Source organism: Haliotis rufescens, unplaced genomic scaffold (genome assembly GCF_023055435.1).
Source record: "Haliotis rufescens isolate VD_foot unplaced genomic scaffold, xgHalRufe1.0.p SCAF_56, whole genome shotgun sequence".
NCBI classification, from domain to species: Eukaryota; Metazoa; Mollusca; class Gastropoda; order Lepetellida; family Haliotidae; genus Haliotis; species Haliotis rufescens.
The window spans coordinates 975824-998837 of record NW_025964290.1 but is presented as its reverse complement, the minus strand read 5'-3'; the positions used below and the strand labels follow the sequence as shown (position 1 = coordinate 998837).

At 46.2% G+C, this 23014-nt stretch overlaps 1 protein-coding gene across 1 annotated transcript; it reads left to right on the top strand.

Moving 5' to 3' along the window:
• Positions 1-217: 217 nt before the first annotated feature.
• Positions 218-1606, top strand: LOC125374386. Its single transcript, XM_048385237.1, has 2 exons — positions 218-292; positions 1062-1606. Exons 1-2 carry the CDS (start codon positions 236-238, stop codon positions 1539-1541), a joined length of 537 nt encoding a protein of 178 aa, XP_048241194.1. The 5' UTR covers positions 218-235; the 3' UTR covers positions 1542-1606.
• Positions 1607-23014: the final 21408 nt, after the last annotated feature.

Genomic DNA, 23014 nt, shown 5'->3' with positions numbered 1-23014 from the left:
GTGGTTCAAAGACCACCAGCTACTTCAGTGTCTAATCACGACACTGAAAACATAGCTTACTCATGAACTGTTTGCAAAATGATGCAACAGAAATTTTGAATACTCAGATTTGGAAAGCCCAGTGAATGGGTATTGAGACAGTACTCTGTCTTCCGTTCTGTGTCAACTATAATAATGGCGTGTGTACTCCACGTGAACACTTACACCTCTACAGCAATTGACTGCTGCCGTCGCGATGTGTTTGGATATACGATCCATACTTAAACACCTCTGTTTGATGGCGATCGTTGGTGTAAGTAAACAACAATTCTATGTATTGTTTTTGATTATGCAGTTGTTCTTATAACAACACAGTCAGGCAGTAAATCCTGCAAAGTTAATGAGGTGAGGTGAAATGGGGTTAAAAGTCGCATCCAAGATTATTGCACTTTTATAGCGACGTGCATGCACGTGTGTGTGTGTGTGTGTGTGTGTGTGTGTGTTTGTGTGTGTGTGTGTTTGTGTGTGTGTGTTTGTGTGTGTGTGTGTGTGTGTGTGTGTGTGTGTGTGTGTGTGTGTGTGTGTGTGTGTGTGTGTGTGTGTGTGTGTGTGTGTGTGTGTGTGTGTGTGTGTGCGAGTATGTGTGTGGCTGCTTGTACTAGTCCGCACTGATGCCGATGTTTTAGTGCTAGCCCACTGAGGTGCCATGCCGCAGTTTAACATGAATACCCCACTTAAACATGGTTAACGGACTTCGAGCTCACCAGTCCTTGTTCAGCGCCAGGCAGGGAAAGATACAAGTCCTACTTTTAAAGTCAATTTGTAGGACGCGGCCGGGGATCGAATCCCTTCTGCACTCCGGGCGGACGCTCTACCACAAGACCACGGAAGCTGTGGCAAATTGAAGGAAAACTATAATCAATATTTGCTGTAGGTATCATCAATGATGTGTGTTACTGAGTTTTAATATTAAACCATTTCTTCATGTAATGATAATGAAGATAATCATATTTTCGTCTTCTTCTGCTTCATCTCATTATTATTATTATTATTATTATTATTATTATTGTTATCATCTTCAGTGGACGTCCACCATCACACAAGGCAAGCAACACAGGGTAAAGACGTGTCGAGATCCCCCTCCCATGGAAGCGTCGTTCTACATGCTGCGGGAGTTCCACGAAGGCCTCGACTTGGACATCAGTAGAGAGAAACAGGTGCTCTTGTACGGAGCCAGAAGTTGCAAACAATCACTTCGGACAGCCCGGGACAAGGGCAATGGGTCATTTCCACTCTGTCCAGTCTTCTACAAACTCAACTATGACTCCGGCCGCGTACCGGAACTGATCGCAGAGGCGAAATGCGCATGCGTTGCCTGCGGGGGAACATACACTGGCCATTGCGCCGCCATATTCTATTATCGGCCTGTGTTGGAGCTGGTCGAGGCAAGGGGATGCTACAGGCGGGTTGTGAGGCGGTTTCAGAATGGCTGCGTGTGCAGGAGTCCATCCAGAAGTAGACTGAACAGAAGGAAGCCCCCTCGCAAGAGAAACAAGGCGTAATCTTAACATCGTGTGCGTCTCTTACGAGCCATGCTTTGGAGGTGCTGATCTTTGGAACTCTTGTCACCGCGTGTAAATTTTCTGACACAGCAAGGAGCTCCATGGTCTCGTGTCCATCTGGTCATTGTAATTTTGTCATGTGTGAGGCTTTGACATTTTCTATGTGTACATTGCACTGATCTGATAGATTGATGTACTGCATATCATGACATTAATGCATCACCAGTGCCAAGCCTTTGCCTGAAATGTCATGAAATTAATGCCAGTTTCCAATACTTTGAAATTTCAGAACTAAAATGAAAATAACAACATCAAGACTTCCTTAATATGTTACAGTGTTATAGCAGCATATGGTTCACAAACTTTACTTTGCACCTTCCCACAAATAATTCAACTTCCAGGGAATTAAGAGCAGGAACTTCCAATATAAGTCCTATTCTCGTCAACCGACAAAGTGAGTGAGTGAGTATGGTTTTACGCCGCTTTTAGCAATATTCATGAGCAGTGTGATATATTCACCATGACTGCTGTTACTTACCGGGCACTTTCACCACGTGGGATAGCGGTGTTTCAGAAGTATTCAATGCTTGTTTTAAAACTAGCGCTAGAATGGTTAACATCATCTGGTAATAGAATCCAAAGGCGGGTAGGAGCTGGAGGTTGATTGATGTCCTTGTTTCCCGCACGTGCAGTGACTCTGACGTGATACTTAACGACAATATGTCCACAAGTAATGATGCGTCACAACGTAAATACAAACAAGGAAATCTCGCTTTGTTTTGGGTATTAATTGCGTGCTCTCTTTCACGTCATGGTGCACGGTATGATATCGACAGTGCTCTCATTCACGTCATGGTGTACAGTATGATATCGACAGTGCTCTCATTCACGTCATGATGTGCAGTATGATATCGACAGTGCTCTCATTCACGTCATGGTGTACAGTTTGATATCGACAGTGCTCTCATTCACGTCATGATGTGCAGTATGATATCGACAGTGCTCTCATTCACGTCATGGTGTACAGTATGATATCGACAGTGCACTCATTCACGTCATGGTGTACAGTTTGATATCGACAGTGCTCTCATTCACGTCATGATGTACAGTATGGTATCGACAGTGCTCTCATTCACGTCATGATGTACAGTATGATATCGACAGTGCTCTCATTCACGTCATGATGTACAGTATGATATCGACAGTGCTCTCATTCACGTCATGATATGCAGTATGATATCGACAGTGCTCTCATTCACGTCATGGTGTACAGTATGATATCGACAGTGCTCTCATTCACGTCATGATGTACAGTATGATATCGACAGTGCTCTCATTCACGTCATGATATGCAGTATGATATCGACAGTGCTCTCATTCACGTCATGGTGTACAGTATGATATCGACAGTGCACTCATTCACGTCATGATGTACAGTATGATATCGACAGTGCTCTCATTCACGTCATGATGTACAGTATGATATCGACAGTGCACTCATTCACGTCATGATGTACAGTATGATATCGACAGTGCACTCATTCACGTCCACACAAAGACCACACATGGGTAGTCAAATTTGAAAAGCACGTTTTGAAGAAACTATGTTAGTCCCTTCAAATGTTTCCAATGGTATAAATTGACAAACATATTTTGACATATTCATGAAAGAGTTTATAATCAGACAGTTTAGTGAATGTATTTTTAATATTTACAAACATGAATAAATCATTATTGAATACCTGTGCGTCATGTAAATGAGTGCTTATTGTGAACGTATTCCCCAGAGACCGATCAAGGAAGTTGATATGTAAGGAGGGTATAGTGTTTATGTCCTCCCACTACGAACTACCATCACGGAAATACTTGTTAAGGTGTGAAAGGGTATGACTGTGAGAGTTAACTAGACCGTGTCTACTCTCTATCAAACACGTATTTTATGTATAGGTGTGAGAGGGGGTCAACCACAGCGTTAACTAGACCGTGTCTACTCTCTATCAAACACGTATTGTATGTATAGGTGTGAGAAGGGGTCAACCACAGCGTCAACTAAACCGTGTCTACTCCCTATCAAACACGTATTGTATGTGTAGGTGTGAGAGGGGGTCAACCACAGCGTTAACTAGAACGCGTCTACTCTCTATCAAACAGGTATTGTATGTATAGGTGTGAGAGGGGGTCAACCACAGCGTTAACTAGACCGCGTCTACTCTCTATCAAACACGTATTGTATGTGTAGGTGTGAGAGGGGGTCAACCACAGCGTTAACTAGACCGCGTCTACTCTCTATCAAACAGGTATTGTATGTGTAGGTGTGAGAGGGGGTCAACCACAGCGTTAACTAGACCGTGTCTACTCTCTATCAAACACGTATTGTATGTGTAGGTGTGAGAGGGGGTGGGGGGGTTGAATGACAGCGTTAACTAGACTGTGTCTTCTCTCTATCAAACACGTATTGTATGTGTATGTGTGAGAGGGGGTGGGGGTGGGGTGGGGGGTGGGGTGAATGACAGCGTTAACTAGACCGTGTCTACTCACTATCAAACACGTATAGTATGGGTAGGTGTGAGAGGGCGTCAACCACAGCGTTAACTAGACCGCGTCTACTCTCTATCAAACACGTATTGTATGTGTAGGTGTGAGAGGGGGTCAACCACAGCGTTAACTAGACCGTGTCTACTCTGTATGAAACACGTATTGTATGTGTAGGTGTGAGAGGGGGTGGGGGGGTTGAATGACAGCGTTAACTAGACCGTGTCTACTCACTATCAAACACGTATTGTATGTGTAGGTGTGATAGGGGGTGGGGGGGGGGGGGGGGGGGGTGAATGACAGCGTTAACTAGACCGTGTCTACTCACTATCAAACACGTATAGTATGGGTAGGTGTGAGAGGGCGTCAACCACAGCGTTAACTAGACCGTGTCTACTCTGTATGAAACACGTATTGTATGTGTAGGTGTGAGAGGGGGTGGGGGGGTTGAATGACAGCGTTAACTAGACCGTGTCTACTCACTATCAAACACGTATTGTATGTGTAGGTGTGATAGGGGGTGGGGGGGGGGGGGGGGGGGGGGGGGGTGAATGACAGCGTTAACTAGACTGTGTCTTCTCTCTATCAAACACGTATTGTATGTGTAGGTGTGAGAGGGGGTGGGGGGGTTGAATGACAGCGTTAACTAGACTGTGTCTACTCACTATCAAACACGTATAGTATGGGTATGAGTGAGAGGGCGTCAACCACAGCGTTAACTAGACTGTGTCTACTCTCTATCAAACACGTATTGTATGTGAAGGTGGGAGAGGGGGTCAACCCCAGCGTTAACTAGACCGGACCGTGTCTACTCTCTATCAAACAGGTAATGTATGTGTAGATGTGGGAGGGAGTCAACCACAGCCTTAACTAGACTGTGTCTACTCTGTATGAAAAAGGTATTGTATGTGTAGGTGTGAGAGGGCGTCAACCACAGCGGTAACTAGACTGTGTCTACTCTGTATCAAACAGGTATTGTATGTGTAGGTGTGAGAGGGCGTCAACCACAGCGTTAACTAGACTGTGTCTACTCTCTATCAAACACGTATTGTATGTGTAGGTGTGAGAGGGGGTCAACCACAGCGTTAACTAGACCGTGTCTACTCTGTATGAAACACGTATTGTATGTGTAGGTGTGAGAGGGGGTCAACCACAGCGTTAACTAGACTGTGTCTACTCTCTATCAAACAGGTATTGTATGTGTAGGTGTGAGAGGGGGTGGGGGGGTTGAATGACAGCGTTAACTAGACTGTGTCTTCTCTCTATCAAACACGTATTGTATGTGTATGTGTGAGAGGGGGTGGGGGTGGGGTGGGGGGTGGGGTGAATGACAGCGTTAACTAGACCGTGTCTACTCACTATCAAACACGTATAGTATGGGTAGGTGTGAGAGGGCGTCAACCACAGCGTTAACTAGACCGCGTCTACTCTCTATCAAACACGTATTGTATGTGTAGGTGTGAGAGGGGGTCAACCACAGCGTTAACTAGACCGTGTCTACTCTGTATGAAACACGTATTGTATGTGTAGGTGTGAGAGGGGGTGGGGGGGTTGAATGACAGCGTTAACTAGACCGTGTCTACTCACTATCAAACACGTATTGTATGTGTAGGTGTGATAGGGGGTGGGGGGGGGGGGGGGGGGGGGGGTGAATGACAGCGTTAACTAGACCGTGTCTACTCACTATCAAACACGTATAGTATGGGTAGGTGTGAGAGGGCGTCAACCACAGCGTTAACTAGACCGTGTCTACTCTGTATGAAACACGTATTGTATGTGTAGGTGTGAGAGGGGGTGGGGGGGTTGAATGACAGCGTTAACTAGACCGTGTCTACTCACTATCAAACACGTATTGTATGTGTAGGTGTGATAGGGGGTGGGGGGGGGGGGGGGGGTGAATGACAGCGTTAACTAGACTGTGTCTTCTCTCTATCAAACACGTATTGTATGTGTAGGTGTGAGAGGGGGTGGGGGGGTTGAATGACAGCGTTAACTAGACTGTGTCTACTCACTATCAAACACGTATAGTATGGGTATGAGTGAGAGGGCGTCAACCACAGCGTTAACTAGACTGTGTCTACTCTCTATCAAACACGTATTGTATGTGAAGGTGGGAGAGGGGGTCAACCCCAGCGTTAACTAGACCGGACCGTGTCTACTCTCTATCAAACAGGTAATGTATGTGTAGGTGTGGGAGGGAGTCAACCACAGCCTTAACTAGACTGTGTCTACTCTGTATGAAAAAGGTATTGTATGTGTAGGTGTGAGAGGGCGTCAACCACAGCGGTAACTAGACTGTGTCTACTCTGTATCAAACAGGTATTGTATGTGTAGGTGTGAGAGGGCGTCAACCACAGCGTTAACTAGACTGTGTCTACTCTCTATCAAACACGTATTGTATGTGTAGGTGTGAGAGGGGGTCAACCACAGCGTTAACTAGACCGTGTCTACTCTGTATGAAACACGTATTGTATGTGTAGGTGTGAGAGGGGGTCAACCACAGCGTTAACTAGACTGTGTCTACTCTCTATCAAACACGTATTGTATGTGTAGGTGTGAGAGGGGGTCAACCACAGCGTTAACTAGACCGTGTCTACTCTGTATGAAACACGTATTGTATGTGTAGGTGTGAGAGGGGGTCAACCACAGCGTTAACTAGACTGTGTCTACTCTCTATCAAACAGGTATTGTATGTGTAGGTGTGAGAGGGGGTCAACCACAACGTTAACTAGACCTAGTCTACTCTCTATCAAACACGTATTGTATGTGTAGGTGTGAGAGGGGGTCAACCACAGCGTTAACTAGACTGTGTCTACTCTCTATCAAACAGGTATTGTATCTGTAGGTGTGAGAGGGGGTCAACCACAACGTTAACTAGACCGTGTCTACTCTCTATCAAACACGTATTGTATGTGTAGGTGTGAGAGGGGGCCAACCACAGCGTTAGCTAGACCGCGTCTACTCTCTATCAAACACGTATTGTATGTGTAGGTGTGAGAGGGGGTCAACCACAGCGTTAACTAGACTGTGTCTACTCTCTATCAAACAGGTATTGTATGTGAAGGTATGAGAGGGGGTCAACCACAGCGTTAACTAGACTGTGTCTACTCTCTATCAAACAGGTATTGTATGTGAAGGTGTGAGAGGGGGCCAACCACAGCGTTAACTAGACCGTGTCTACTCTCTATCAAACACGTATTGTATGCGTAGGTGTGAGAGGGGGCCAACCACAGCGTTAACTAGACTGTGTCTACTCTCTATCAAACAGGTATTGTATGTGAAGGTGTGAGAGGGGGTCAACCACAGCGTTAACTAGATCGTGTCGACTCTCTATCAAACACGTATTGTATGTGTAGGTGTGAGAGGGTGAATGACAGCGTTAACTAGACCGTGTCTACTCTGTATGAAACAGGTATTGTATGTGTAGGTGTGAGAGGGTGTCAACCTCAGCGTTAACTAGACTGTGTCTACTCTCTATCAAACAGGTATTGTATGTGAAGGTGTGAGAGGGGGCCAACCACAGCGTTAACTAGACCGTGTCTACTCTCTATCAAACACGTATTGTATGCGTAGGTGTGAGAGGGGGCCAACCACAGCGTTAACTAGACTGTGTCTACTCTCTATCAAACAGGTATTGTATGTGAAGGTGTGAGAGGGGGTCAACCACAGCGTTAACTAGACCGTGTCTACTCTCTATCAAACACGTATTGTATGTGTAGGTGTGAGAGGGTGAATGACAGGGTTAACTAGACCGTGTCTACTCTGTATGAAACAGGTATTCTATGTGTATGTGTGAGAGGGTGTCAACCACAGCGTTAACTAGACCGTGTCTACTCTCCATCAAACACGTATTGTATGGGTAGGTGTGAGAGAGCGTCAACCCCAGTGTTAACTAGACCGTGTCTACTCTCTATCAAAAACGTATAGTATGGGTAGGTGTGAGAGTGTGAATGACAGCGTTAACTAGACCGTGTCTACTCTGTATGAAACAGGTATTGTATGTGTAGGTGTGAGAGGGTGTCAACCACAGCGTTAACTAGACCGTGTCTACTCTCTATCAAACACGTATGGTATGTGTAGGTGTGAGAGGGCGTCAACCCCAGTGTTAACTAGACCGTGTCTACTCTCTATCAAACACGTATTGTATGTGTAGGTGTGAGAGGGTGTCAACCACAGCGTTAACTAGAGCGTGTCTACGCTCTATCAAACACGTATTGTATGTGTAGGTGTGAGAAGGCGTCAACCCAAGTGTTAACTAGACCGTGTCTACTCTCTATCAAAAACGTATAGTATGGGTAGGTGTGAGAGGGTGAATGACAGCGTTCACTAGGCCGTGTCTACTCTGTATCAAACACGTAATGTATGTGTAGGTGTGAGAGGGGACCAACCACAGCGTTAACTAGACCGTGTCTACTCTCTATCAAACACGTATTGTATGTGTAGGTGTGAGAGGGCGTCAACCACAGCGTTAACTAGACAGTGTCTACTCTCCATCAAACACGTCTTGTATATGTAGGTGTGAGAGTGGATCAACCACAGCGTTAACTAGGCCGTGTCTACTCTCTATCAAACACGTATTGTATGTGTAGGTGTGAGAGGGCGTACACCACAGCGTTCAATAGACCGTGTCTACTCTCTATCAAACACGTATTGTATGTGTAGGAATGAGAGGGGACCAACCACAGCGTTAACTAGACCGTGTCTACTCTCTATCAAACAGGTATTGTATTTGTAGGTGTGAGAGGGTGTCAACCACAGCGTTAACTAGACCGTGTCTACTCTCTATCAAACAGGTATTGTATGTGTAGGTGCGAGAGGGTGTAAACCACAGCGTTAACTAGACCGTGTCTACTCTCTATCAAACAGGTATTGTATGTGTAGGTGTGAGAGGGTGTCAACCACAGCCTTAACTAGACCGTGTCTACTCTCTATTAAACAGGTATTGTATATGTAGGTGTGAGAGGGTGTCAACCACAGCGTTAACTAGACCGTGTCTACTCTCTATCAAACAGGTATTGTATGTGAAGGTGTGAGAGGGTGTCAACCACAGCGTTAACTAGACCGTGTCTACTCTCTATCAAACACGTATTGTATGTGTAGGAGTGAGAGGGGACCAACCACAGCGTTAACTACACCGTGTCTACTCTCTATCAAACAGGTATTGTATTTGTAGGTGTGAGAAGGGATCAACCACAGCGCTCACTAGACCGTGTCTACTCTCTATCAAACACGTATTGTATGTGTAGGTGTGAGAGGGCGTCAACCACAGCGTTAACTAGACTGTGTCTATTCTCTATCAAACACGTATTGCATGTGTAGGTGTGGGAGGGGGTCAACCACAGCGTTAACTAGACCGTGTCTACTCTCTATCAAACAGGTATTGTATGTGTAGGTGTGAGAGGGTGTCAACCACAGCGTTAACTAGACCGTGTCTACTCTCTATCAAACACGTATTGTATGTGTAGGTGTGAGAGGGCGTCAACCACAGCGTGAACTAGACCGTGTCTACTCTCTATCATACACGTATTGTATGTTTAGTTGTGGGAGGGGACCAACCACAGCGTTAACTAGACCGTGTCTACTCTCTATCAAACAGGTATTGTATTTGTAGGTGTGAGAAGGGATCAACCACAACGTTCACTAGACCGTGTCTACTCTCTATCAAACACGTATTGTATGTGTAGGTGTGAGAGGGCGTCAACCACAGCGTTAACCAGACCGTGTCTACTCTCTATCAAACAGGTATTGTATGTGTAGGTGTGAGAGGGCGTCAACCACAGCGTTAACTAGACCGTGTCTACTCTCTATCAAACACGTATTGTATGTGTAGGTGTGAGAGGCCGTCAACCACAGCGTTAACTAGACCGTGTCTACTCTCTATCAAACAGGTATTGTATGTGTAGGTGTGAGAGGGGGTGAATGACAGCGTTAACTAGACCGTGTGTACTCCCTATCGAACACGTATTGTATGTATAGGTGTGAGAGGGGATCAACCACAGCGTTAACTAGACCGTGTCTACTCTCTATCAAAGAGGTATTGTATGTGTAGGTGTGAGAGGGGGTGAATGACAGCGTTAACTAGACCGTGTGTACTCCCTATCGAACACGTATTGTATGTATATGTGTGAGAGGGTGTCAACCACAGCGTTAACTAGAGCGTGTCTACGCTCTATCAAACACGTATTGTATGTGTAGGTGTGAGAAGGCGTCAACCCAAGTGTTAACTAGACCGTGTCTACTCTCTATCAAAAACGTATAGTATGGGTAGGTGTGAGAGGGTGAATGACAGCGTTCACTAGGCCGTGTCTACTCTGTATCAAACACGTAATGTATGTGTAGGTGTGAGAGGGGACCAACCACAGCGTTAACTAGACCGTGTCTACTCTCTATCAAACACGTATTGTATGTGTAGGTGTGAGAGGGCGTCAACCACAGCGTTAACTAGACAGTGTCTACTCTCCATCAAACACGTCTTGTATATGTAGGTGTGAGAGTGGATCAACCACAGCGTTAACTAGACCGTGTCTACTCTCTATCAAACACGTATTGTATGTGTAGGTGTGAGAGGGCGTACACCACAGCGTTCAATAGACCGTGTCTACTCTCTATCAAACACGTATTGTATGTGTAGGAATGAGAGGGGACCAACCACAGCGTTAACTAGACCGTGTCTACTCTCTATCAAACAGGTATTGTATTTGTAGGTGTGAGAGGGTGTCAACCACAGCGTTAACTAGACCGTGTCTACTCTCTATCAAACAGGTATTGTATGTGTAGGTGCGAGAGGGTGTCAACCACAGCGTTAACTAGACCGTGTCTACTCTCTATCAAACAGGTATTGTATGTGTAGGTGTGAGAGGGTGTCAACCACAGCCTTAACTAGACCGTGTCTACTCTCTATTAAACAGGTATTGTATATGTAGGTGTGAGAGGGTGTCAACCACAGCGTTAACTAGACCGTGTCTACTCTCTATCAAACAGGTATTGTATGTGAAGGTGTGAGAGGGTGTCAACCACAGCGTTAACTAGACCGTGTCTACTCTCTATCAAACACGTATTGTATGTGTAGGAGTGAGAGGGGACCAACCACAGCGTTAACTACACCGTGTCTACTCTCTATCAAACAGGTATTGTATTTGTAGGTGTGAGAAGGGATCAACCACAGCGTTCACTAGACCGTGTCTACTCTCTATCAAACACGTATTGTATGTGTAGGTGTGAGAGGGCGTCAACCACAGCGTTAACTAGACTGTGTCTATTCTCTATCAAACACGTATTGCATGTGTAGGTGTGGGAGGGGGTCAACCACAGCGTTAACTAGACCGTGTCTACTCTCTATCAAACAGGTATTGTATGTGTAGGTGTGAGAGGGTGTCAACCACAGCGTTAACTAGACCGTGTCTATTCTCTATCAAACACGTATTGTATGTGTAGGTGTGGGAGGGGGTCAACCACAGCGTTAACTAGACCGTGTCTACTCTCTATCAAACACGTATTGTATGTGTAGGTGTGAGAGGGCGTCAACCACAGCGTGAACTAGACCGTGTCTACTCTCTATCATACACGTATTGTATGTTTAGTTGTGGGAGGGGACCAACCACAGCGTTAACTAGACCGTGTCTACTGTCTATCAAACAGGTATTGTATTTGTAGGTGTGAGAAGGGATCAACCACAACGTTCACTAGACCGTGTCGACTCTCTATCAAACACGTATTGTATGTGTAGGTGTGAGAGGGCGTCAACCACAGCGTTAACTAGACCGTGTCTACTCTCTATCAAACAGGTATTGTATGTGTAGGTGTGAGAGGGCGTCAACCACAGCGTTAACTAGACCGTGTCTACTCTCTATCAAACACGTATTGTATGTGTAGGTGTGAGAGGGCGTCAACCACAGCGTTAACTAGACCGTGTCTACTCTCTATCAAACAGGTATTGTATGTGTAGGTGTGAGAGGGGGTGAATGACAGCGTTAACTAGACCGTGTGTACTCCCTATCGAACACGTATTGTATGTATAGGTGTGAGAGGGGATCAACCACAGCGTTAACTAGACCGTGTCTACTCTCTATCAAAGAGGTATTGTATGTGTAGGTGTGAGAGGGGGTGAATGACAGCGTTAACTAGACCGTGTGTACTCCCTATCGAACACGTATTGTATGTATAGGTGTGAGAGGGGATCAACCACAGCGTTAACTAGACCGTGTCTACTCTCTATCAAAGAGGTATTGTATGTGTAGGTGTGAGAGGGGGTGAATGACAGCGGTAACTAGACCGTGTGTACTCCCTATCAAACACTTATTGTATGTATAGGTGTGAGAGGGGATCAACCACAGCGTTAACTAGACCGTGTCTACTCTCTATCAAAGAGGTATTGTATGTGTAGGTGTGAGAGGGGGTGAATGACAGCGTTAACTAGACCGTGTGTACTCCCTATCGAACACGTACTGTATGTATAGGTGTGAGAGGGGATCAACCACAGCGTTAACTAGACCGTGTCTACTCTCTATCAAAGAGGTATTGTATGTGTAGGTGTGAGAGGGGACCAACCACAGCGTTAACTAGACCGTGTCTACTCTGTATGAAACGGGTATTGTATGTGTAGGTGTGAGAGGGGGTCAACCACAGCGTTAACTAGAACGTGTCTACTCTCTATCAAAGAGGTATTGTATGTGTAGGTGTGAGAGGGGGTGAATGACAGCGTTAACTAGACCGTGTCTACTCTCTATCAAACACGTATTGTATGTGTAGGTGTGAGAGGGGACCAACCACAGCGTTAACTAGACCGTGTCTACTCTGTTTGAAACGGGTATTGTATGTGTAGGTGTGAGAGGGGGTCAACCACAGCGTTAACTAGAACGTGTCTACTCTCTATCAAACACGTATTGTATGTGTAGGTGTGAGAGGGGACGAACCACAGCGTTAACTATACCCCGTCTACTCTCTATCAAACAGGTATTGTATGTGTAGGTGTGAGAGGGGACCAACCACAGCGTTAACTATACCCCGTCTACTCTCTATCAAACAGGTATTGTATGTGTAGGTGTGAGAGGGGGTCAACCACAGCGTTAACTAGAACGCGTCTACTCCCTATCAAACACGTATTGTATGTGTAGGTGTGAGAGGGGACCAATCACAGCGTTAACTAGACCGTCTCTACTTTCAATGAAACACGTATTGTATGTGTAGGTGTGAGAGGGCGTCAACCACAGCGTTAACTAGCCTGTGTCTACTCTCCATCAAACACGTATTGTATGTGTAGGAATGAGAGGGGGCCAACCACAGCTTTAACTAGACCGTGTCAACTCCCTATCAAACACGTATTGTATGTGTAGGTGTGAGAAGGGATCAACCACAGCGCTAACTAGACCGTGTCTACTCTCTATCAAACACGTATTGTATGTGCAGGTGTGAGAGGGGACCAACCACAGCGTTAACTAGACCGTGTCTACTCTCTATCAAACACGTATTGCATGTGTAGGTGTGAGAGGGCGTCAACCACAGCGTTAACTAGCCTGTGTCTATTCTCTATCAAACACGTATTTTATGTGTAGGTGTGGGAGGGGATCAACCACAGCGTTAAGTAGACCGTGTCTACTCTCTATCAAACAGGTATTGTATGTGTAGGTGTGAGAGGGGGTGAATGACAGCGTTAACTAGACCGTGTCTACTCTCTATCAAACAGGTATTGTATGTGTAGGTGTGGGAGGGGATCAACCACAGCGTTAACTACACCGTGTCTACTCTCTATCAAACAGGTATTGTATGTGTAGGTGTGAGAGGGGGTCAACCACAGCGTTAACTAGACCGTGTCTACTCTGTATGAAACAGGTATTGTATGTGCAGGTGTGAGAGGGGGTCAACCACTGCGTTAACTAGACCGTGTCTACTCTCTATCAAAAACGTATTGTATGTGTAGGTGTGAGAGGGGGTCAACCCAGGCGTTAACTAGGCCGTGTCTACTCTCTATCAAACACGTATTGTATGTGTAGGTGTGAGAGGGGGTCAACCCCAGCGTTAACTAGACCGCGTCTACTCTCTATCAAACACGTATTGTATGTGTAGGTGTGAGAGGGGGTCAACCCAAGCGTTAACTAGACCGGGTCTACTCTCTGTCAAAAACGTATTGTATGTGTAGGTGTGAGAGGGTGAATGACAGGGTTAACTAGACCGTGTCTACTCTGTATGAAACAGGTATTCTATGTGTAGGTGTGAGAGGGTGTCAACCACAGCGTTAACTAGACCGTGTCTACTCTCCATCAAACACGTATTGTATGGGTAGGTGTGAGAGAGCGTCAACCCCAGTGTTAACTAGACCGTGTCTACTCTCTATCAAAAACGTATAGTATGGGTAGGTGTGAGAGTGTGAATGACAGCGTTAACTAGACCGTGTCTACTCTGTATGAAACAGGTATTGTATGTGTAGGTGTGAGAGGGTGTCAACCACAGCGTTAACTAGACCGTGTCTACTCCCCATCAAACACGTATTGTATGTGTAGGAATGAGAGGGGACCAACCACAGCGTTAACTAGACCGTGTCTACTCTCTATCAAACAGGTATTGTATTTGTAGGTGTGAGAGGGTGTCAACCACAGCGTTAACTAGACCGTGTCTACTCTCTATCAAACAGGTATTGTATGTGTAGGTGTGAGAGGGTGTCAACCACAGCGTTAACTAGACCGTGTCTACTCTGTATGAAACAGGTATTGTATGTGCAGGTGTGAGAGGGGGTCAACCACTGCGTTAACTAGACCGTGTCTACTCTCTATCAAAAACGTATTGTATGTGTAGGTGTGAGAGGGGGTCAACCCAGGCGTTAACTAGGCCGTGTCTACTCTCTATCAAACACGTATTGTATGTGTAGGTGTGAGAGGGGGTCAACCCCAGCGTTAACTAGACCGCGTCTACTCTCTATCAAACACGTATTGTATGTGTAGGTGTGAGAGGGGGTCAACCCAAGCGTTAACTAGACCGGGTCTACTCTCTGTCAAAAACGTATTGTATGTGTAGGTGTGAGAGGGTGAATGACAGGGTTAACTAGACCGTGTCTACTCTGTATGAAACAGGTATTCTATGTGTAGGTGTGAGAGGGTGTCAACCACAGCGTTAACTAGACCGTGTCTACTCTCCATCAAACACGTATTGTATGGGTAGGTGTGAGAGAGCGTCAACCCCAGTGTTAACTAGACCGTGTCTACTCTCTATCAAAAACGTATAGTATGGGTAGGTGTGAGAGTGTGAATGACAGCGTTAACTAGACCGTGTCTACTCTGTATGAAACAGGTATTGTATGTGTAGGTGTGAGAGGGTGTCAACCACAGCGTTAACTAGACCGTGTCTACTCCCCATCAAACACGTATTGTATGTGTAGGAATGAGAGGGGACCAACCACAGCGTTAACTAGACCGTGTCTACTCTCTATCAAACAGGTATTGTATTTGTAGGTGTGAGAGGGTGTCAACCACAGCGTTAACTAGACCGTGTCTACTCTCTATCAAACAGGTATTGTATGTGTAGGTGTGAGAGGGTGTCAACCACAGCGTTAACTAGACCGTGTCTACTCTCTATCAAACAGGTATTGTATGTGTAGGTGTGAGAGGGTGTCAACCACAGCCTTAACTAGACCGTGTCTACTCTCTATTAAACAGGTATTGTATTTGTAGGTGTGAGAGGGTGTCAACCACAGCGTTAACTAGACCGTGTCTACTCTCTATCAAACAGGTATTGTATGTGAAGGTGTGAGAGGGTGTCAACCACAGCGTTAACTAGACCGTGTCTACTCTCTATCAAACACGTATTGTATGTGTAGGAGTGAGAGGGGACCAACCACAGCGTTAACTACACCGTGTCTACTCTCTATCAAACAGGTATTGTATTTGTAGGTGTGAGAAGGGATCAACCACAGCGTTCACTAGACCGTGTCTACTCTCTATCAAACACGTATTGTATGTGTAGGTGTGAAAGGGCGTCAACCACAGCGTTAACTAGACCGTGTCTATTCTCTATCAAACACGTATTGCATGTGTAGGTGTGAGAGGGGGTCAACCACAGCGTTAACTAGACCGTGTCTACTCTCTATCAAACAGGTATTGTATGTGTAGGTGTGAGAGGGCGTCAACCACAGCGTTAACTAGACCGTGTCTATTCTCTATCAAACACGTATTGTATGTGTAGGTGTGGGAGGGGGTCAACCACAGCGTTAACTAGACCGTGTCTACTCTCTATCAAACAGGTATTGTATGTGTAGGTGTGAGAGGGCGTCAACCACAGCGTTAACTAGACCGTGTCTACTCTCTATCAAACAGGTATTGTATGTTTAGTTGTGGGAGGGGACCAACCACAGCGTTAACTAGACCGTGTCTACTCTCTATCAAACAGGTATTGTATTTGTAGGTGTGAAAAGGGATCAACCACAGCGTTCACTAGACCGTGTCTACTCTCTATCAAACACGTATTGTATGTGTAGGTGTGAGAGGGCGTCAACCACAGCGTTAACTAGACCGTGTCTATTCTCTATCAAACACGTATTGCATGTGTAGGTGTGGGAGGGGGTCAACCACAGCGTTAACTAGACCGTGTCTACTCTCTATCAAACAGGTATTGTATGTGTAGGTGTGAGAGGGCGTCAACCACAGCGTTAACTAGACCGTGTCTACTCTCTATCAAACACGTATTGTATGTGTAGGTGTGAGAGGGCGTCAACCACAGTGTTAACTAGACCGTGTCTATTCTCTATCAAACACGTATTGTATGTGTAGGTGTGGGAGGGGGTCAACCACAGCGTTAACTAGACCGTGTCTACTCTCTATCAAACAGGTATTGTATGTGTAGGTGTGAGAGGGGACCAACCACAGCGTTAACTAGACCGCGTCTACTCTCTATCAAACACGGATTGTATGTGTAGGTGTGACAGTGGATCAACCACAGCGTTTACTACACCGTCTCTACTTTCCATGAAACACGTATTGTATGTGTAGGTGTGAGAGGGCGTCAAGCACAGCGTTAACTAGACAGTGTCTACTCTCCATCAAACACGTATTGTATGTGTAGGTGTGAGAGGGCGTCAACCACAACGTTAACCAGACCGTGTCTACTCTCCATCAAACACGTATTGTATGTGTAGGAATGAGAGGGGACCAACCACAGCGTTAACTAGACCGTGTCTACTCTCTATCAAACACGTATTGCATGTGTAGGTGTGAGAGGGCGTCAACCACAGCGTTAACTAGCCTGTGTCTATTCTCTATCAAACACGTATTTTATGTGTAGGTGTGGGAGGGGATCAACCACAGCGTTAACTAGACCGTGTCTCCTCTCTATCAAACAGGTATTGTATGTGTAGGTGTGAGAGGGGGTGAATGACAGCGTTAACTAGACCGTGTCTACTCTGTATGAAACAGGTATTGTATGTGTAGGTGTGGGAGGGGATCAACCACAACGTTAACTACACCGTGTCTACTCTCTATCAAACAGGTATTGTATGTGTAGGTGTGAGAGGGGGTCAATCACAGCGTTAACTAGACCGTGTCTACTCTGTATGAAACAGGTATTGTATGTGCAGGTGTGAGAGGGGGTCAACCACTGCGTTAACTAGACCGTGTCTACTCTCTATCAAAAACGTATTGTATGTGTAGGTGTGAGAGGGGGTCAACCCAGGCGTTAACTAGGCCGTGTCTACTCTCTATCAAACACGTATTGTATGTGTAGGTGTGAGAGGGGGTCAACCCCAGCGTTAACTAGACCGCGTCTACTCTCTATCAAACACGTATTGTATGTGTAGGTGTGAGAGGGGGTCAACCCAAGCGTTAACTAGACCGTGTCTACTCTCTGTCAAAAACGTATAGTACTGGTAGGTGTGAGAGGGTGAATGACAGGGTTAACTAGACCGTGTCTACTCTCTGTGAAACACGTATTGTATGTGTAGGGGTGAGAGGGGGGGGGGGGGGGGGGGGGGAGGGGGGGTTGAATGACAGCGTTAACTAGACCGTGTCTACTCTCTATCAAACACGTACTGTATGTGTAGGTATGACGGGGGACCAACCGCAGCGTTAACTAGACAACCTCTACTCTCTGTCAAACACGTATTGTATGTGTAGGTGTTAGAGGGGACCAACCACAGCGTTAACTAGACTGTGTGTACTCTCTATCAAACAGGTATTGTATGTGTAGGTGTGGGAGGGGGTCAACCACAGTGTTAACTAGACCGCATCTACTCTCTATCAAACACGTTATGTATGTGCAGGTGTGAGAGTGGACCAACCACAGCGTTCACTAGGCTGTGTCTATTCTCTATCAAACACGTATTGTATGTGTAGGTGTGTGAGGGGATCAACCACAGCGTTAACTAGACCGCGTCTACTCTCTATCAAACAGGTATTGTATGTGCAGGTGTGAGAGTGGACCAACCACAGCGTTCACTAGGCTGTGTCTATTCTCTATCAAACACGTATTGTATGTGTAGGTGTGTGAGGGGATCAACCACAGCGTTAACTAGACCGCGTCTACTCTCTATCAAACACGTATTGTATGTGTAGGTGTGAGAGGGGGTCAACCCCAGCGTTAACTAGACCGCGTCTACTCTCTATCAAAAACGTATTGTATGTGTAGGTGTGAGAGGGGGTCAACCCAGGCGTTAACTAGGCCGTGTCTACTCTCTATCAAACAGGTATTGTATGTGTAGGTGTGAGAGGGGGTCAACCCAAGCGTTAACTAGACCGTGTCTACTCTCTGTCAAAAACGTATAGTACTGGTAGGTGTGAGAGGGTGAATGACAGGGTTATCTAGACCGTGTCTACTCTCTATCAAACACGTATTGTATGTGCAGGTGTGAGAGGGGACCAACCAAAGCGTTAACTAGACCGTGTCTACTCTCTATCAAACACGTATTGCATGTGTAGGTGTGAGAGGGCGTCAACCACAGCGTTAACTAGCCTGTGTCTATTCTCTATCAAACACGTATTTTATGTGTAGGTGTGGGAGGGGATCAACCACAGCGTTAACTAGACCGTGTCTACTCTCTTTCAAACAGGTATTGTATGTGTAGGTGTGAGAGGGGGTGAATGACAGCGTTAACTAGACCGTGTCTACTCTGTATGAAACAGGTATTGTATGTGTAGGTGTGGGAGGGGATCAACCACAGCGTTAACTAGACCGTGTCTACTCTCTATCAAACAGGTATTGTATGTGTAGGTGTGAGAGGGGGTCAACCACAGCGTTAACTAGACCGTGTCTACTCTGTATGAAACAGGTATTGTATGTGCAGGTGTGAGAGGGGGTCAACCACTGCGTTAACTAGACCGTGTCTACTCTCTATCAAAAACGTATTGTATGTGTAGGTGTGAGAGGGGATCAACCCCAGCGTTAACTAGACCGCGTCTACTCTCTATCAAACACGTATTGTATGTGTAGGTGTGAGAGGGGGTCAACCCAAGCGTTAACTAGACCGTGTCTACTCTCTGTGAAAAACGTATAGTACTGGTAGGTGTGAGAGGGTGAATGACAGGGTTAACTAGACCGTGTCTACTCTCTGTGAAACACGTATTGTATGTGTAGGGGTGAGAGGGGGGGGGGGGGGGGGGGGGGGAGGGGGGGTTGAATGACAGCGTTAACTAGACCGTGTCTACTCTCTATCAAACACGTACTGTATGTGTAGGTATGACGGGGGACCAACCGCAGCGTTAACTAGACAACCTCTACTCTCTGTCAAACACGTATTGTATATGTAGGTGTGAGAGGGGACCAACCACAGCGTTAACTAGACCGTGTCTACTCTCTATCAAACACGTATTGTATGTGTAGGTGTTAGAGGGGACCAACCACAGCGTTAACTAGACTGTGTGTACTCTCTATCAAACAGGTATTGTATGTGTAGGTGTGGGAGGGGGTCAACCACATTAACTAGACCGCATCTACTCTCTATCAAACACGTATTGTATGTGCAGGTGTGAGAGTGGACCAACCACAGCGTTCACTAGGCTGTGTCTATTCTCTATCAAACACGTATTGTATGTGTAGGTGTGAGAGGGGATCAACCACAGCGTTAACTAGACCGCGTCTACTCTCTATCAAACAGGTATTGTATGTGTAGGTGTGAGAGGGGGTGAATGACAGCGTTAACTAGACCGTGTCTACTCTGTATGAAACAGGTATTGTATGTGCAGGTGTGAGAGGGGGTCAACCACAGCGTTAACTAGACCGTGTCTACTCTCTATCAAAAACGTATTGTATGTGTAGGTGTGAGAGGGGGTCAACCCAGGCGTTAACTAGGCCGTGTCTACTCTCTATCAAACAGGTATTGTATGTGTAGGTGTGAGAGGGGGTCAACCCAAGCGTTAACTAGACCGTGTCTACTCTCTGTCAAAAAACGTATAGTACTGGTAGGTGTGAGAGGGTGAATGACAGGGTTATCTAGACCGTGTCTACTCTCTGTGAAACACGTATTGTATGTGTAGGTGTGAGGGGGGGGGGGGGGGGGGGGTGAATGACAGCGATAACTAGACCGTGTCTAATCTCTATCAAACAGGTATTGTATGTGTAGGTGTGAGAGGGGGGGGGGGGGGGGGGGTGAATGACAGCGTTAACTAGACCGTGTCTACTCTCTATCAAACACGTATTGTATGTGCAGGTGTGAGAGGGGGTCAACCCAAGCGTTCACTAGACCGTGTCTACTCTCTATCAAACAGGTATTGTATGTGTAGGTGTGGGAGGGAGTCAACCACAGTGTTAACTAGTCCGTGTTTACTCTGTAGGAAACACGTATTGTATGTATAGGTGTGAGAGTGGATCAACCACAGCGTTAACTAGACCGTGTCTACTCTCTATCAAAGAGGTATTGTATGTGTAGGTGTGAGAGGGGTTGAATGACAGCGTTAACTAGACCGTGTCTACTCTCTATCAAACACGTACTGTATGTGTAGGTGTGAGAGGGGGTCAACCACAGCGTTAACTAGACCGTGTCTACTCTCAGTCAAACACGTATTGTATGTGTAGGTGTTAGAGGGGATCAACCACAGCGTTAACTAGACCGTGTCTACTCTCTATCAAACAGGTATTGTATGTGTAGGTGTGAGAGGGGGGGGGGGGGGGGGGGGGGTGAATGACAGCGTTAACTAAACCGTGTCTACTCTCTATCAAATACGTATTGTATGTGTAGGTGTGAGAGGGGTGTGTGTGTGTGTGTGTGTGAATGACAGCGTTAACTAGACCGTGTCTACTCTCTATCAAACAGGTATTGTATGTGTAGGTGTGAGAGGGGGGGGGGGGGGGGGGTTGAATGACAGCGTTAACTAGACCGTGTCTACTCTCTATCAAACACGTATTGTATATGTAGGTGTGAGAGGGCGTCAACCACAGTGTTAACTAGTCCGTGTCTACTCTCTATGAAACACGTATTGTATGTATAGGTGTGAGAGAGGATCAACCACAGCGTTAAGTAGACTGTGTCTACTCTCTATCAAACACGTATTGTATGTGTAGGTGTGAGAGGGGGTCAACCACAGCGTTAACTAGACCGCGTCTAATCTCTTATCAAACACGTATTGTATGTGTAAGTGTGAGAGAGGGTCAACCCCAGCGTTAACTAGACCGCGTCTACTCTCTATCAAACAGGTATTGTATGTGTAGGTGTGAGAGGGGGGGGGGGGGTTGAATGACAGCGTTAACTAGACCGTGTCTACTCTCTATCAAACACGTATTGTATATGTAGTTGTGAGAGGGCGTCAACCACAGTGTTAACTAGTCCGTGTCTACTCTCTATGAAACACGTATTGTATATGTAGGTGTGAGAGGGCGTCAACCACAGTGTTAACTAGACCGTGTCTACTCTCTATCAAACACGTATAGTATGTGTAGGTGTGAGAGGGTGAATGACAGCGTTAACTAGACCGTGTCTACTCTCTGTCAAACACGTATTGTATGTGTAGGTGTGAGAGGGGGGTTGGGGGTGGGGCTGAATGACAGCGTTAACTAGATCGTGTCTACTCTCTATCAAACACGTATTGTATGTGTAGGTGTGAGAGGGTGAATGACAGCGTTAACTAGACCGTGTCTACTCTCTGTCAAACACGTATTGTATGTGTAGGTGTGAGAAGGGGGGTGGGGGGTGGATGGGGTGGGGGGTTTGGGGGGGGGGGGGGGGGGGTGAATGATTACGTTAACTAGACCGTGTCTACTCTCAGACAGTTGGAGATAATAATAGAGTCTGTGCCAGGCAATCCAGTGAGTCATAGTGCGTTCTGGACTCTGAGTGAGTGAGTGAGTGAGCATTGCTGGACAATTGCTAAAAGTGGCGTCGGAATCAATTAAAGTGCATTGGCTTGAATAAAAGATGGAGGAGTTTGTTTGATGCGTGTGCCTCTATCATGGTCCGTTGCAGTCTCAGTCAGGCAGCGTCCGAACAGGCAGAAACAGGAAGCTGCCAGGGTATGATGAGGGGTATGTTTGGGCGCAGTGAAATGGGGTTAAACGTCGCATCCAAGATGAATGAATTCACATAGTGATGCGTGTGTGTGTGTGTCTTTGTGTCTGTGTGTGTCTTTGTGTCTGTGTGTGTCTGTGTGTGTGTCTGAGTGTGTCTGTCTGTCTGTACTAGTTAGGACTGATGGCAATCTATAGTGCTAGCCCACTGAGATACCATGCCGCAGTTTAACATGAATATCCCACTCAGCCCCTTAATGCCAAGCGCTAGACAGGGTAACAACAGGGGGGATGTGTTATATGTGAGCATTATTTAAGTTAAGCAAAGAGTCACCATGTATTGTAACCACAAAGGTTACTGAGGTTACAGTAGTGAGTGAGTGAGTATGGTTTTACGCCGCTTTAAGCAATATTCCAGCAATATCATGGCGGGGGACACCAGAAATGGGCTTCACACATTGTACCCATGTCGAGAATCGAACCCGGGTCTTCGGCGTGACGAGCGAACGCTTAAACCACTAGGCTACCCG

Excerpts from the sequence above, each read along its gene's own strand:
- LOC125374386 (XM_048385237.1), top strand. The coding sequence starts at position 236 with ATGTGTTTGGATATACGATCCATACTTAAACACCTCTGTTTGATGGCG. Across the intron at positions 293-1,061 it reads GTTTGATGGCGATCGTTGGT|TGGACGTCCACCATCACACA; the intron begins GTAAGTAAACAA and ends TATCATCTTCAG.